A 14778-nucleotide genomic window follows, 5' to 3' on the forward strand; every position below is an offset into this window, starting at 1 on the left:
GTAATTTGGCAAGGCCAGGACCAACAACCTTCTGATTAATAGCCCGACTCCTTAAGCGCTCAGCCATCTTTACCCAATTGTTTGTAATTGTTTGTTTGTTTGTCCCGTTCGTAGCAGAAACAAACTTTATTTTAACCTTTTTTTTTATTGTGCAACATGTTGACGAATTTATGACGTTTAAACCTAAAATAAATAGATATAAATAAAATAAAATAGATCTGAAAACAGGTTCAGTATTCTTTTTTACATAAACAAACAAAAACAAAGTAAGGGCAAAATTGTTTTATTTTTGCAAATTACACATGATTAATTTGTATTATTGTAATATTGTATTATTATAATTGTATTATTGTATTAATTGTATTATTATAATAACTATACATATGAGTTTGAATTGATCAAACATGAGCTGTGTTTACATTTTATAATTGTGTTGTTACATTATAATTGTTTGTGTGTGTGACTGTGTGTGAGAGAGAGAGAGAGAGAGAGAGAGAGAGAGAGAGAGAGAGAGAGAGAGAGAGAGAGAGAGAGAGAGAGAGAGAGAAAGAGAGAGAGAGAGAGAGAGAGAGAGAGAGAGAGAGAGAGAGAGAGAGAGAGAGAGAGAGAGAGAGAGAGAGAGAGGAGAGAGAGAGAGAGAGAGATGTCTTGGTCTCCTGTGGGGCTTAAGGAGGATGAATCAAGAGCTTCTCTGTAACATGTTTCTGTTTCTTTGCCAGTCAGGCAAGAAGGGATGAAAGGATGGAGGGAAGGATGGAGGGGTGTAACAGAGGAGGGAGTAAGAAGAGGGATTTCACTCTGAATGACTCCTTGTAGCGGATGTATGGATGTGGTAAATGGGATACATCTAACCCCCCCCCCCCCCCCTCTCTCTCTCTCTCTCTCCTGCAGATATCAGGATGTCCAAAGCAGCAGAAGATGAGAACCCTGGAGTAGAGCTTCCAGGGGAGAGCACAGGTACTTAGCACACCCTTTGCACGAATCATTCTTTACATTTCTCAAATGTTCTAACAAGCGGCAGTGTATATGATTTGTCATGTTGTTTGTTTGACCTGTTGGTGACTAGAATATAGGTCACTGCACAGCTAAGTTATTCACATGGTGTGTTCCGGTGTTTTCTACCCAAAGCACAGACATCTGTTTTCAGATCTGGAATTGTAACTTTTTTTTAAGTGCCAGTAAAGATTTGCCTGGCTGTAGGGTTCAAGATAGTATCTAGTCTTCTGCTCTGTCATTCTGTCTTGTTTTCTGTACCCCGCCTCCCTTTTGATGTTTACCTATCATCCTTTTGTCTCATGTTCCTTAACTCTGCAGACTCTGAGAGGAACACACCAGACATCAGTGATCAGGTTGGTCATCTCTGCTCTTTACTGACAAACAAATGGTAGACTTGTGTATCAGGCTGTTAGCTAAAGACTAAAATGATATGATGCATGAAAGCACATTTATTTAATAATCACACCTATTTTGGTTGGGATTTGTACCAGGATTTTCACATAACGGGTCTTCACTAACTCATTGAAGCAACGCTGTAATTGGTCAAGCAGCTGTGTTTCTGTCTCAAAGGTGAATGCTGTCTCGACAACTTGTTTCTGAGTTGTCTGTCTTCTCTTTTACAGCCTTTAAAAACAAGTCCTTTCAATCTCTCCCCCACTCTGGCCAGCTCCAAAGTAAGTTTATGTTGTGTGTGTGTGTGTGTGTGTGTGTTATCTAAAGTATCAACACAGATGCCCTGAAGGAAGCCAAGACCTGGTGCACTAATATGCAAATCTGGTTCAGACACACCCACCATGTGAGAACTGCCTTGGGGGGAGGGGGGGGGGCACTGTGTGTGTTTGAGACATAAAAAAGAGATGACAGAGAGAAGAGCAGTTTGCCTTGAATCATCGAGGCAGAGAACTTGAGAGCGATTTTGATTTTGAAAGGGGAGACAGACAGTGACACACTGGTGGATGTGTGATGACAGAGGGGCTTCAGGTCAGACTAGATTGGCAGGTTTGAAACGCTCTGAAATTGTGAACAGAAAGTTTTTCAGCTTTTGCGAACATAGTGAGCTGCAACCTGGAGAGGAGGAGAAAGAGAGAGACTGAGGGAAAGAGAGAGAGAATACACTTTGCCTTTACAAAGTATATTTTTTAGGCAGTTTCTACCTCATTTATGGAGCCAGCGAGAGAGAGGAGATGTAGGAAATGGCCATGGCTGGAATCCAATCTGGTCTTCTGTGGTAAGGCCTCAGCCAGCAGCGGGTGGTTCTTACTGCTGTGGTAAGGCCTCAGCCAGCAGCGGGTGGTTCTTACTGCTGTGGTAAGGCCTCAGCCAGCAGCGGGTGGTTCTTACTGCTGTGGTAAGGCCTCAGCCAGCAGCGAGTGGTTCTTACTGCTGTGGTAAGGCCTCAGCCTGCAGCGGGTGGTTCTTACTGCTGTGGTAAGGCCTCAGCCAGCAGCGGGTGGTTCTTACTGCTGTGGTAAGGCCTCAGCCAGCAGCGGGTGGTTCTTACTGCTGTGGTAAGGCCTCAGGCAGCAGCGGGTGGTTCTTACTGCTGTGGTAAGGCCTCAGCCAGCAGCGGGTGGTTCTTACTGCTGTGGTAAGGCCTCAGCCAGCAGCGGGTGGTTCTTACTGCTGTGGTAAGGCCTCAGCCAGCAGCGGGTGGTTCTTACTGCTGTGGTAAGGCCTCAGCCAGCAGCGGGTGGTTCTTACTGCTGTGGTAAGGCCTCAGCCAGCAGCGGGTGGTTCTTACTGCTGTGGTAAGGCCTCAGCCTGCAGCGGGTGGTTCTTACTCTACCCAGTGAACCACCAGCACATACTGCCTTCTCCAGAAGCTGAACAGCATTTTTCGTTTTCTTCTCTTTAATCATTTTTATTACTCCTTCATTTTTATTACCTTTACTAGAAAGAAATGGGAACATTTAACAAATGTATGTTGATCATCTGTGAAAAACTCTGATATTGATGACACCCCTGGCCATTGTCTTGCAGGGTAAGACGGAGGAAGGTCCTGAGATGACCACCAGCCATGTCCAGCCCCCTGCTCCACCCCAGCAGCACGCCCCCCACCCTCACACACAACTGATGCTGGCTGGCAGTCAACTGGCAGGGGTGAGTGTAGAAGCGCTGGCTCAAAGTTTGTGTGTGTGTGTATGTGTGTTTATCATTGTCATTGTTTGTGTGTGCAACCTAAGAGTTCAGTACATACAGTTCTGTGGGCATATGTGAAGCCCTCTGTGACATGCTTGCGTGTAAAAAGGGCTATACAAATACATTTGATTTGATTTGATACAGCTCTGATGTAAGAAACGGGGGCCTGTTTTGCTTTCCTTGCTCCCGCTCTTCCCTCACAGCTTTGCTGACTCATTGGGGTAACACTGGTTCTTACTGTTCTACTGTGCTGTCTCTTCACCTGTGACTAACCCTCCTCTCCTCCTCTTCACCTCTGTCCAACCCTCCTCTCATTTGGTGAACGCTTCACTTCTTTCCACGTCCGCCTCTGGCTCTTTTTTTCTCCTCCTCCTCTCCTTTTCCCCTTCCCCCTCCTCTTTGTCCTCCTTCACTCCCTATTCCTTCTCCTTACCGCTCCTCTTCCTCAGTTGGCAGCCCTCCTCCCTGCCCAGCAGCAGCTCCTCCTCCAGCAGGCGCAAGCTCAGCTATTGGCTGCTGCCGTGCAACAGTCTAACGCTGCACACGCCCACGCCGCTGCCCATGCCGCTGCAGCAGCCAATCAGGCACAGGCACAGCAACAGCATCAGGCTGCCAAACAGGAGCAAAGCACTGTCCAAGCTCCGCCCCAGCTGCCCCTGTCTCAGCCAATTCAACTAACCGCCCAGGTGAGAGAAGCCAATCACCCGGCAGTTTTAGGAGACGCTGTGTTAGATAAGTTGTGTCTGTACTTGGATCTGTACTTGGTTGAGGGCATTGCAGTTTATAATGCCTGCCATCTCTCTTCTGCCTTGCTGTATTGACAATCCACACATAGGACAGCATCTCACATGTATTGGTATAACATGTTCAGTGATTTGAGATATGTGCTGTTGACCCGTGGATCAGCTGTACATTTAACTCTTTGATTCCCCCGCCCCTCCCCCTCCCCCCCCCTTCCTCGCCCCTCCCCCGCCCCTCCTGCAGGATATCCAGCAGCTGTTGCAGCTGCAGCAGTTGGTTCTGATGCCGGGTCACCACCTACAGAACCCAGGCCAGTTCCTGCTTCCCCAGGCCCAGCAGCCCCAACAGGGTACGATGCCACCCTCCCCCACCCTCCCCCACCCTCCCCCACCCTGCCCCACCTCCATCCACCTCTTCATCTATCTCTCTTCCTCCTCCTTACACAGGACTGTTCTAAAGGATGGTGTGATTATAACCACTACCCCTCTTCCCCTTCAGGTTTGCTATCGACACAAAATATGATTTCTCTACCTCCGCAGAACCAGGGGGGGCTCCTTACCTCCCCTCCCCGAATGGGACTGCAAGCACAGGTACAGGTGTGAGGGAGTGAGGGTGGGTGGGTGGGTGGAGGAGTGGAGGTTGATGTGTGGGTGTCAGTGTGTGTGCCCTCTGGTACACAGGAGATCGGCCTCCGACAGTGGAAATCAATGGTCTTTGCCTGAATATCAGCTAGAACATTGATTCTTTAACACCATAGGCTCCTGTAGAACCCCCCCCCCCCCTCCCCCTGCCACACACACAAACACACACACACTCATGTCATGCAAAGGACTGAGCAAGCTATATGGACTTCCCCTTAATACTCTATTTATCCAAGGGCATGTCAATACTCCGGTGTGGTCACCTCTTCACAGCCCCACCACTCCCACGAAAGATAACCCTGAAACTCCCTTCTCTCATTTGCCGTAGCGTCGACACGGCGACAGTCACTTGTCACTCCAGAGGGAGAAGAGCGATGGGGGGGTGTCCTCAGGAGGGGGCGGGGCCTCTGTCACCTCCGTGACCTCACATGGGGAGGAGCCTAGTGACCTGGAAGAACTGGAGCAGTTCGCCCGAACCTTCAAACAGAGACGCATCAAACTGGGATTCACACAGGTGAGCGCTGTGTGTGTGTGCTTGTGTGTGTGTGTGCTTGCGTGTGTGACTGTGTGTAACTCGTCTGTATCTATCTCTCTCCTCCAGGGTGATGTGGGTATGGCCATGGGGAAGCTGTATGGTAATGACTTCAGCCAGACCACCATCTCCCGCTTCGAGGCCCTCAACCTGAGCTTCAAGAACATGTGCAAGCTCAAGCCTCTTCTCGAGAAGTGGCTCAGTGATGCAGGTGAGTGGTTTGCTCATAGACATTTACATAACATTTTTACATTTAGTCATTTAGCAGACACTCTTATCCAGAGCGACTAACAGTAAGTACAGGGACATTCTCCCCGAGGCAAGTAGGATGAAGTGCTTTGCCCAAGGACACAACGTCATTTGGCACAGCCGGGAATCGAACCAACAACCTTCTGATTAATAGCCCAACTCCCTAACCGCTCAGCCATCTGACCAGAAATTGCAATTTGCAAAAATGTAATCTCTTAAACCCACTATAATCTTTGTCTTCGTCTCTTTCTCTCTTCTCCCTCCCCTCTACCAGAAACCATGGCGATAGACAGTATGCTGCCCAGCCCCAGCTCTCTCTCCTCCCCTATGATGGGCTTTGATGGGTTGCCAGGGCGACGCAGAAAGAAACGTACCAGCATCGAGACCAACGTCCGAGTGGCCTTGGAGCGCAACTTCCTCTCGGTGAGTCAGACCATGGTTTGACCTCTGACCTGACGGGTTATGTCACGTTATGTCAAGCGTCTAGTATGAGTTCCTTCAATGTTGTATGAGCGTAGACGTTTGTGTTGTTCACCTTTCTAAATGCCAATGTAGGATGCATTAAAGTCACCGGAACATTGCTGGAACACTGTTTTCACATTCTGTCAGAACCAAAAGCCTACCTCAGAGAACATCCTATCATTATTGTAACAGTACTGAAGGTTGTTTTGACGTTGTTCTGACGTGGTGATCTTCCAGAACCAGAAGCCTACCTCGGAGGAGATCTTACTGATGGCGGAGCAGCTGAACATGGAGAAGGAGGTGATCCGCGTCTGGTTCTGCAACCGACGGCAGAAAGAGAAACGCATCAACCCCTCCAGCGCCACCCCCCCCCTGCCCAGCCAGCCCCCCCCTGTGACGCACAAACCCCCCTGCTACAGCCCGCACATGGTACGACCCCTGCACCCAACCCCACCCCCTCCTCTGCTACACCACCTTCACCCTCACCTTTTGATTGGACCACACCCTGTGCCCAGCTCGCCCAATAATATCCCTTCCCTCAACAACCTCCCACCCCCAGCCCAGGTTGTTGTCGTAGCCCCCTGCGAATGACCCCTGTATGTCCTCTACCCATCCTGCATTGCTCTCAGCTTCCTGCATACAGTACTCTGTCATGGTGATGTCACTACCACAATGTCGGACTGTTAGACTGTACATCTACCTGTCTCTCTCCTACTTAAATCTTTCATCTCTGGCTGGCTTTCACCTACTTGCTTTCTCTCTCTATCTCTCCTTATCTGTTCCTCTCTCTCTCGCTCGCTCGCTCCAGATGTCCAGTCAGGGATTGTCCCAGGTCGTCACCACTCTCAGCACAACAGGTGAGAAGCCCCTAAATGCATTGTCATTAGTTTCGCGTTTGTTAAAAACACTTTCATTGATAAAATGTTGTTTTAGTTTAAATCATTTTGATTGAAACAATTGTTTATCTGTAATAGATTTCGATTTTCATTCGTGACATCACACTTTTGATCTCCTAGCTACCAGTCCGACGTCATCGGTCACCTGCCCTCTGACCCCAAGTGGCTCTGCCTCTGTGACCCCGCCTCCACACAGCACTGCTAGCCCAGCCCCTCCCGGCCTCAGCACCCAGGGCATGAACACTGGGTGAGTCTCTCCTTATTCTCTCTATTTAATTTTCCCTCTCTCTCTCTCTCTCTCCCTCCCTCTTTCACTCTCTCTCACACTCAGTGACAGTAAATCTGGAGTACATCTGACCGAACCAACCTACACCAGTTGAGCAGCAAATCTGACCTTTTCAATGTTCTTACTTACACACACACACACACACACTCACATAAACTCACACACACCCACACACACAGTAATTTAGAATGCACTTATACCTGTAGAGACATGCATACATTTTTCAACAGACAATCCTCAAAACAGAATGTCTGTTGGCGCGTATAATGTGGTGCTTGTTATTCATATGCTTTAGCTGAAACTTCTAACCTACCTGCTTCCTTTTTCTTCCTGTGGGAATCTCTGTATGTGTGTGTGTGTGTGTTTGTTTGTGTGTGTGAATATGTATCCATACACACCATAGGAACGCAATGATGGGAGTAAGCACAGTCATGAGTCAAGCTCTCCTCGGAAGCAGTCCCCTGGCCACAATGCAAGGTGTGTCCGCGTACACGTGTGTATGCATGTGTGTGTGTTAGGGATGGTAAGATTCACTGGTTCGCATCGATGCTTAGGCATAAAAACACACGATGCAATTGCCCGGATCAAAAAAGTGTGCGCTGGTTAAAATGTGGGATGAAATCGGGATGCATCGTTTCTAACATTTTTGCATCGGTATAATCTGATGTATTTACATAGAATTATGTGTAGGGGAACACCTTTAGAAATGTTACCAATGATTTGTGACCAATAATTGTATATTAAGATAGTTTCCTCCTCTCTAACTGTTTCTTAAGCGTGCTCATCTCCACTGCTGTCAGTGGCCGTTTCTCCTAAAGTCTCTCGGCCAAATTTCTCGCGAGTAAGAGGTGTGTTCGGGCGAGTGTTATCATCGCGGAGGAAGAGTTACACGTTCTTACGAATTGCAAAAAATCCAAGGTTTGGCAACACTTTGAATTTTCCAAGGAAGATGGGCAATTTGACAAGACCCATGCAATTGGCAAGATATGTCATGCACAGGCAGGCACGACACCAGGCACGACATAAGTACACAGGCAGCACGGCTGATTTAGGTAGTCATCTGAAGAGGCTGGTATTTGTGTGGAGACGTCTGAGTCCCCCTTGGAGGCAAGGTCCAAGGTCCAGACCTGATTTTATTTTATCTTTGTTTAATTTGTTAAGTAAAACGTTCACTTTTTTAGTTAATTTACGATTTGCTGTCTGACAAAGAAATGCATCATAAAGTAACATTAAATTGCATAGCATCATATTCTTTCGCATCGCATCGCGTTGAATCGCATCGTGTCGAATCGCACAATAGGGGTGAATGAATCGTAGTTGCTTTTATATATCTTGAATGTATTGGATCAAGATCAAGATCAAGATGTGTATCGTATCGTCCTCAGTGATGGAGATGCACATCCCTAGTGTGTGTGTACATATGTAACTGATGTCCTCCAGCATCAGAGATTGATTTGGGAACCATGTTGAAAGAACAGACAAACGTTCTGCTTGACTGTTGAGATGTTCCAGTGTCAGCTCTATTTCCAACACGCTACACGATTAAGAAAGAATCAAAGGATTGTGCAAACATTTTCTTTGAAATTGACTATCACCTCAAGCAGGGATTGAAACATTGGCAGCCTTGGGTCATGTTTGAGTTGGAAACAGCAAATCAGAAAGGCAGACTGAAACATTGTGAATGAGAGAGAGAGAGGAGAGAGTGTGAAAGTGTTTCTAACCCCTTCATTTTGTCCTCACACTTCATCTCGCTTGCATCAGCTTTACCTTATTATAATGACTTGTCTAATACTCCTAATGCACCTCTCATCTTCTCTTCTCTTCTCTCCTGGACTCCAGCCCTAGCTGCCAGTGGTGGTCAACTGTCCATTTCCAGTCTTGATACGAGTGGCCAGATGATTCTGGGCGCGGCCCCTGGGGGTCCTGGCGGTGGCAGCCTCCGTCCTTCCCTCTTCCTCAACCGCCCCACCCTGATGCCCATGGCAGCGGGTGCCGCAGGCATGGGATTGGTCAGCGGCCTCAGAGAGTCCCCACCCCCTGGTGCCAGCGGAATGAGCCTTGGTGAATCCCTCTCCCCCTCTCCATGCTCTAGCCCCGCCTCCTTCTGCTCCTTTAGTGAAGCCTCCCCCCCGCCTCTGGACGGGGCCATGGCCGAGTGACGGAACCCAAAAGAACCTATCAGAGGAGGGAGGAGGAGTTTCAGGCGGAGTGCTTTACAGAAAACAAACCTCGCCTTTCAACCAAAGCCATCTCTCTCTCCCTCCGTTTTTTTCTCCCTTGCGCTCTCTCACCCCGAGTCTTTTGAAGCCAAAAAAATACCCAGATAGAAAGGGGAAGGAGAGAGCAAGGGATGATGGAGAGAACCGGAGAACGGGGGAGATTTAAACCAAAAAATCAACAGTGTTTATAAAGAACTTTTGCTCCTTTCTGTGGAAGAGTGAGAGGAAAACAATTGATGGAAACCAGAGCAGGGAGGAAACACATAACGACTGTGTGTGAGAGATGGGGTGGCATGGCAAGGTCATGAGATGAAAAGACAAACATGGATGAAGAGTTGAAAAACCAAAATGTAAAAACAAGTAAACTAGAAAGGAAGACACACAAAGATGAAAATGACAAACATGCCAAAATCTCCAAAAACCAAAATACCAAAAACTGAAACCAAAAAAATTTACATTAAACAGAAGAACTAACGGAAAGAAAAGCTTTACTTAAAGACTTCTGACATTGAACTGTCCAGGATCGACCAACACTCTGTTACACCAAACACACCAAAACTACATTTCACACCATATCTCCATATTGTTTTACAATTATTTTGTATTTTTGTATTGATTGTAGTTTGATTTAAAGTGGGGTAGATTGTATTTCATGCCAAATAATAATACTAGTTTGATATATATATATATCCATGTTTCCAAAAGGTGTCTCCACTGTCCACAGTACCTACCTCTCTTTATACTAGCTTTATCTTGAATTCTATAAAATGTCAATGCTGTGATGGATTTAGCAGCTATCTTTATTGATTACAATTATACACTTAACAACGTATCAGTCGTTTAAGTCATTATCTGTAGATTATTTTTACATTGATCATTGTCATCATCATCATGACAACATTGATCTGTTGTTAACATTTCAAAAATAGACTTGGATTTACAACGGCAGAAAAACAAAATATAATACCAACACCTACACACACACAGTCAAACTTATTGAAACCAAAAGAATACCCATTTCTCTGTTCATGTTTACGTTTTTCATGCCATCTCATTATTATGGACAGACAGTCCTTCTTGGATACCAAAGCCTTGGGAGAAACGCATGTGTTCACACGAGACCACAGCTGTGTCACACACACATACACACACCCTGAAAACCCGGAGAGGATGACTCAAATCCCAATAATATTTTTTTTGAAACGAGAGAAGACAAAGCAGTATTCTAATGTGTACGTTCCTCCAGAAACGCTGTGCCTCAGAACCCTGCCCCACACCCTTCCTTCACCTTGGAAGAAAGAAGGACCACAAAGAAAAGAGAGAAGATGGAGGGAGGAGAAGGAAGGAGTGGAAAGATCTAGACAGGTGTCAGGTGAGCAGGACCTGGATCAACCAGCAGGGGGTGGAAGAGGGGTGGAGAGTCATAGCAACAAGGGACCAAAACCAAAAATAAACAAGCAAACCAAAACCTAGGGGTGACTGAACCGAACAGAACACAAACCAAACCAAATACAGCGCCAGATCAGAGAGGAGGAGGAGAAGGTCAAAGAGGGGAGAGAGGGATTGCCAGGCCTCCTGTGGTCCATGCCACAGACACAAAGCCCTTCCTCTCTCCACCACCCATCTTCACTCCCTCCCTCCTTCTCTTGATGGTGTCTTCAGTTTGTTCGTTTTTGCATCCTGGACAGAGGAGCTCAGTCAACCTCAATGAACTGAATATCAGAATTTTAGGGGGGTTTGTTTTTGATTTCCATGCTCTGTTTGTCTATAATGTATGACTTTGTCTCATTGCTTTCTTATTATAATGGGGATATAGGGGTGGCCAGCTATATGAACTATTTTCATAGCTTGTTATTATTTTGTTTATTTCTCTTTTATTTCTCACGTGATTGAGATGTAACTGTGATAAAGCAGATTTTTTATTTGATTGAGAATGTTGTGAAAAAAAGCCAAAACAAAATAACCAAAAGCAAAACTTTACTGACACAAACCAAACCAAATAACAAACCAAAACAATGCACAACAGTTGAGAGGGTCCATTGAGCGTCCAAACGAGGACCAGGGCTGATGGGGCTAGGTGGGTGGTGTCAACTGACATACCAGCTGACCTTCTGTTTTAGAGGGAAGGTACCTGTTAGTGCTTCTTTAGTTTATTTTTAGGAAAACAGATCTATGTTCTAATGCTTACATATTCATGCTCCTGTACAGAAAGGCTGTGAAATGATCCTTCTTGATAAAAATGTTTGATGATAATGATGATTTGATTTTAGAACCAAAAGCTTTAGACTGTCTGATCTTTGAAGATTTCGTATTTATTGTGTGAGGGGGTGCGTGTGTTTTTTATTGCAGAAATTATTTGTATTTTATGAACTCTCACTCATTTATTTATGGCTTGATTAATTTATGTATTTATTGATGTTCCTTCTATTTAATGAGTATTCTAAGGGTTGTAATAGTGTGGGGACTGCAAGGTTATGTGGGGGGGACAAGCTTTGGCCAAACTTTAATACTGAAAGACTAAAACCAAAATGAAAGGTCCTTGCTTCTCTCACAGACTGGGTATCTGCTGTGAGAGCCTGTATCTTTGCTGTAATGACCAGAGAGAGAGAGAGAGAGAGAGGGAGACAATGAGATGGGAAAAGATAGAGAGAGGGAGAGAGGCAGACCAAAAGGAGGATGTATGTCATGTATAACATGAAAGTTCACTGTACAGTGATGCAGGCTTCTTAAGCACCAATAATGAGGGAGTAGCATCTCCAGAGTCACCACTTGACTGTCTAGACTCCCGGTCTTTCTCTCCTCTCTCCCTCAAGGATCTTTCTTTCTCCATTTTCCTTTTGTTGTTCCAAGGTGAGGGCTTTGCCTAAATACCTCATATCCTCTGTTGAAAACCAAATAGACTGGAAGCTTTAATGGACGACGTAGGCGTGTCCACGGGAGGGGGGTCCTAACTAGAAACTGGTTGGAGAGAGACTGGAGAAGGACTAGAGGCTGATGAGAGAGAGCTGTTGGATGACTCCCTCACGGGGAGAGAGAGAGCTTCTCCAGTTCTGAGGACGTGTGGCACGCTATGCCATGGCATGTTGTGCTCGGTCTCTCTTTTTTTCTCTCTCTCCGTGTCTTTGGTTTCTGTTGGTTATGAGGTGACCGGGGGAGGTGTGAGGGCTGTGAGATGTTTCCAGAAGGCGTCTGTGTGTGGGGTAACCAGGATGAAGCTGTACAGACTGCGTGCCTGTGGAGGTCTCGCCAGCAGTGGGCCTAGAATGATACCAAAGTTAAACCACTATGGCGGGACCCTACACACACACACATACACACACTCAGACACACACACACACACTGTTGGTCCATGTGTATATAATCATTCAGGAGTCTTCACAAGGACTGTAAATGCTACATAAAGGTGTTCACCACCCGTCTATGACATCATAAGACTGTCATCAAGAGCAACCGCTGTGTCGCAGCAGGACGTCTTGACCCAAGACAGTTTTCTACCAGACTTCTATGTGGCTGTTGATGTTCCTTATGTTGGTTATGTGCTTATGACCGTATCTCAAGCCTGTATGTCTCAACTCTCCATGTAACAGAGGAGCTGTTTCTGGCCTTGAGAACACATGTGTATCTGAATGTCACATGAAATTCGCAACCCATGAGAGAGAGAGAGGGAGGTAGAAAGAGAGAATGCAGTTAGTCAGTTAGGCCCTTTTGCTTTTTTAATTCTTTTTGAAAACATTTTCTCTCTATTTTTTCTACAATGCAGCTTAAATCCAAAGGTTAATTATGAGGATGGCAAAGACAGATTTTACTAATGAAAAACCTCAATAGTGAAAACCAAAGAACTCTTTACTGTTTTTTCCCCCATTTTCTTTACCGCATTTTGCGATTCGTGATTTTGTTTAGTTTTATTTCTATGGTTAAGAACTCTGCAAGTTCTCTTTGCTACAGTGATGTTTGATATTAATGATACTTATGATGACGATGATGACTAAAATGTTAAAACACTGCTCTGTGACACGTATAACTGTCACAGCCCATTCCTTTCTGTTTGTGAGTGACCAGTTTTTTTTCTCTCGAGGCTCGTTCTGAGCGTTCTATTATACCTGTCCCAGACTCATCGCTATCTGTGTGCCTGGTGTTTGGGGAAGGGAATGGGGACAAACAAAACATTAATTGTTAGGAATAAAGTGTAAATTTAGATCAATCGGTCCTTGTGTCTTTCTTCCACAAATAGTGTTGCTTGGATGACTTGCTTATTTGACTTGTAATAAGTTGATGCGAATGGCTGTCGTTGCATATTTACATCACCCACTCACACACAACACAATGATGTCAAACATTATCATCTTTTGTACATCCCATCCATTCAGACTGTGGGTATGGCAGTGGCTAAAAGGGTTTGGGATGCTCCTCAGAAGAGATTGATGAGAGCACACACACAGCTGTACATTGTTAGCATGTAAGCCCAACCCAACTGACACCAGACACTCTCGTCATCTCATAACCAAACACAGGGCTCACTGTGGAACCACTTTGACTAGAAACAACTTTATAACAGAGTAGAGACAGACGAACGCTCCATTAAAACCCAGGCCCACCCAAGCCCCCCTCCTCCCTCAACCAGACTGCTCTGTCCTTTGGCGTAGTGTCTGGGGTTACCGTGGGTTACCATCTTACAGGAACCATTTACCACAAGCTTTCATTCAAAGCGACCTACCGTGCGAGTGCATACATTGTCAGTCTGGGTGGGCCTCAGTGTGCCCTGGGCCCCTGGTTCACTGCACCATGCTGGGCCAGCAGGGGAACTGGATCTGGACCTGCAGTGGTGGTGCTCTGGGTGGCCCGCAGCGTGGAGGAGGTGGGGGGGTTTAGGGAGGGAAGGAGGGAGAGGAGGAATATTTCCAGTCAGTCCTGGCACAGTTCTGTCTTTCCTTCTTTCTGGGAACTCTTGTTTATCCTTCATTTGTCAAAGCGGAGATATAGCGGGGACTGGAGAGACAGACAGAGAGAGAGAGTATGTGAATGAGTGTGTGAGTGATAAGGAAAGAAAGAGGAGAACCTGAGAGTATAGATAAAGCAAGAGAGAGAGATGACAGGGTAGGGTGTAGGCATTTGTGACACATAGATTCCACTGCGAAGGTGAGGAAAAGCCATGTCCACACAAACATACACACCCTTGCACACTCACACACTTAGACCGTCACACAAACGTACTCAAACGCCCACACTGACTCACATACACTAGCACACACATGTACACACAACCACAGGCCCAAATCCATCTTCACCCTCTCATGTCCACAGACCATGAATACCTTTCTTTGTTCATACCTTGGGCACCAGACTGGACACACAGAAGGGCAATGTTTAGAACTATATTTGGAAAATTTGAAAGGGCATAAAGTAATTCATTCCGGCAACATTATGTACTGCTGGATGAGTCACTGTAGTGTATATTTATTTAAAAAACATTGAGTATGTCTCATTGTTTATCATTTAAGTAACCGATAGTTTATAACTCTTTTACATTTTATTTTTAAAGGTTGTTCTAGCCTGTTCCCTCCACATGTTTGTGGATCTGGGCTAAAGCTGGGTCTAATCAGATGTAGTTGGATTGTTC

At 45.9% G+C, this 14778-nt stretch overlaps 1 protein-coding gene across 1 annotated transcript; it reads left to right on the forward strand.

The window, feature by feature from the left end:
* Positions 1-894: 894 nt before the first annotated feature.
* On the forward strand, positions 895-13311 carry LOC124467619 (POU domain, class 2, transcription factor 2). Its single transcript, XM_047019957.1, has 15 exons — positions 895-957; positions 1315-1349; positions 1620-1670; positions 2977-3096; positions 3585-3821; positions 4120-4225; positions 4375-4466; positions 4846-5031; positions 5119-5260; positions 5573-5721; positions 5998-6189; positions 6569-6617; positions 6777-6903; positions 7346-7419; positions 8782-13311. Exons 1-15 carry the CDS (start codon positions 900-902, stop codon positions 9099-9101), a joined length of 1938 nt encoding a protein of 645 aa, XP_046875913.1. The 5' UTR covers positions 895-899; the 3' UTR covers positions 9102-13311.
* Positions 13312-14778: the final 1467 nt, after the last annotated feature.

This window comes from Hypomesus transpacificus, chromosome 4 (genome assembly GCF_021917145.1).
Source record: "Hypomesus transpacificus isolate Combined female chromosome 4, fHypTra1, whole genome shotgun sequence".
In the NCBI taxonomy this organism is placed as follows: Eukaryota; Metazoa; Chordata; class Actinopteri; order Osmeriformes; family Osmeridae; genus Hypomesus; species Hypomesus transpacificus.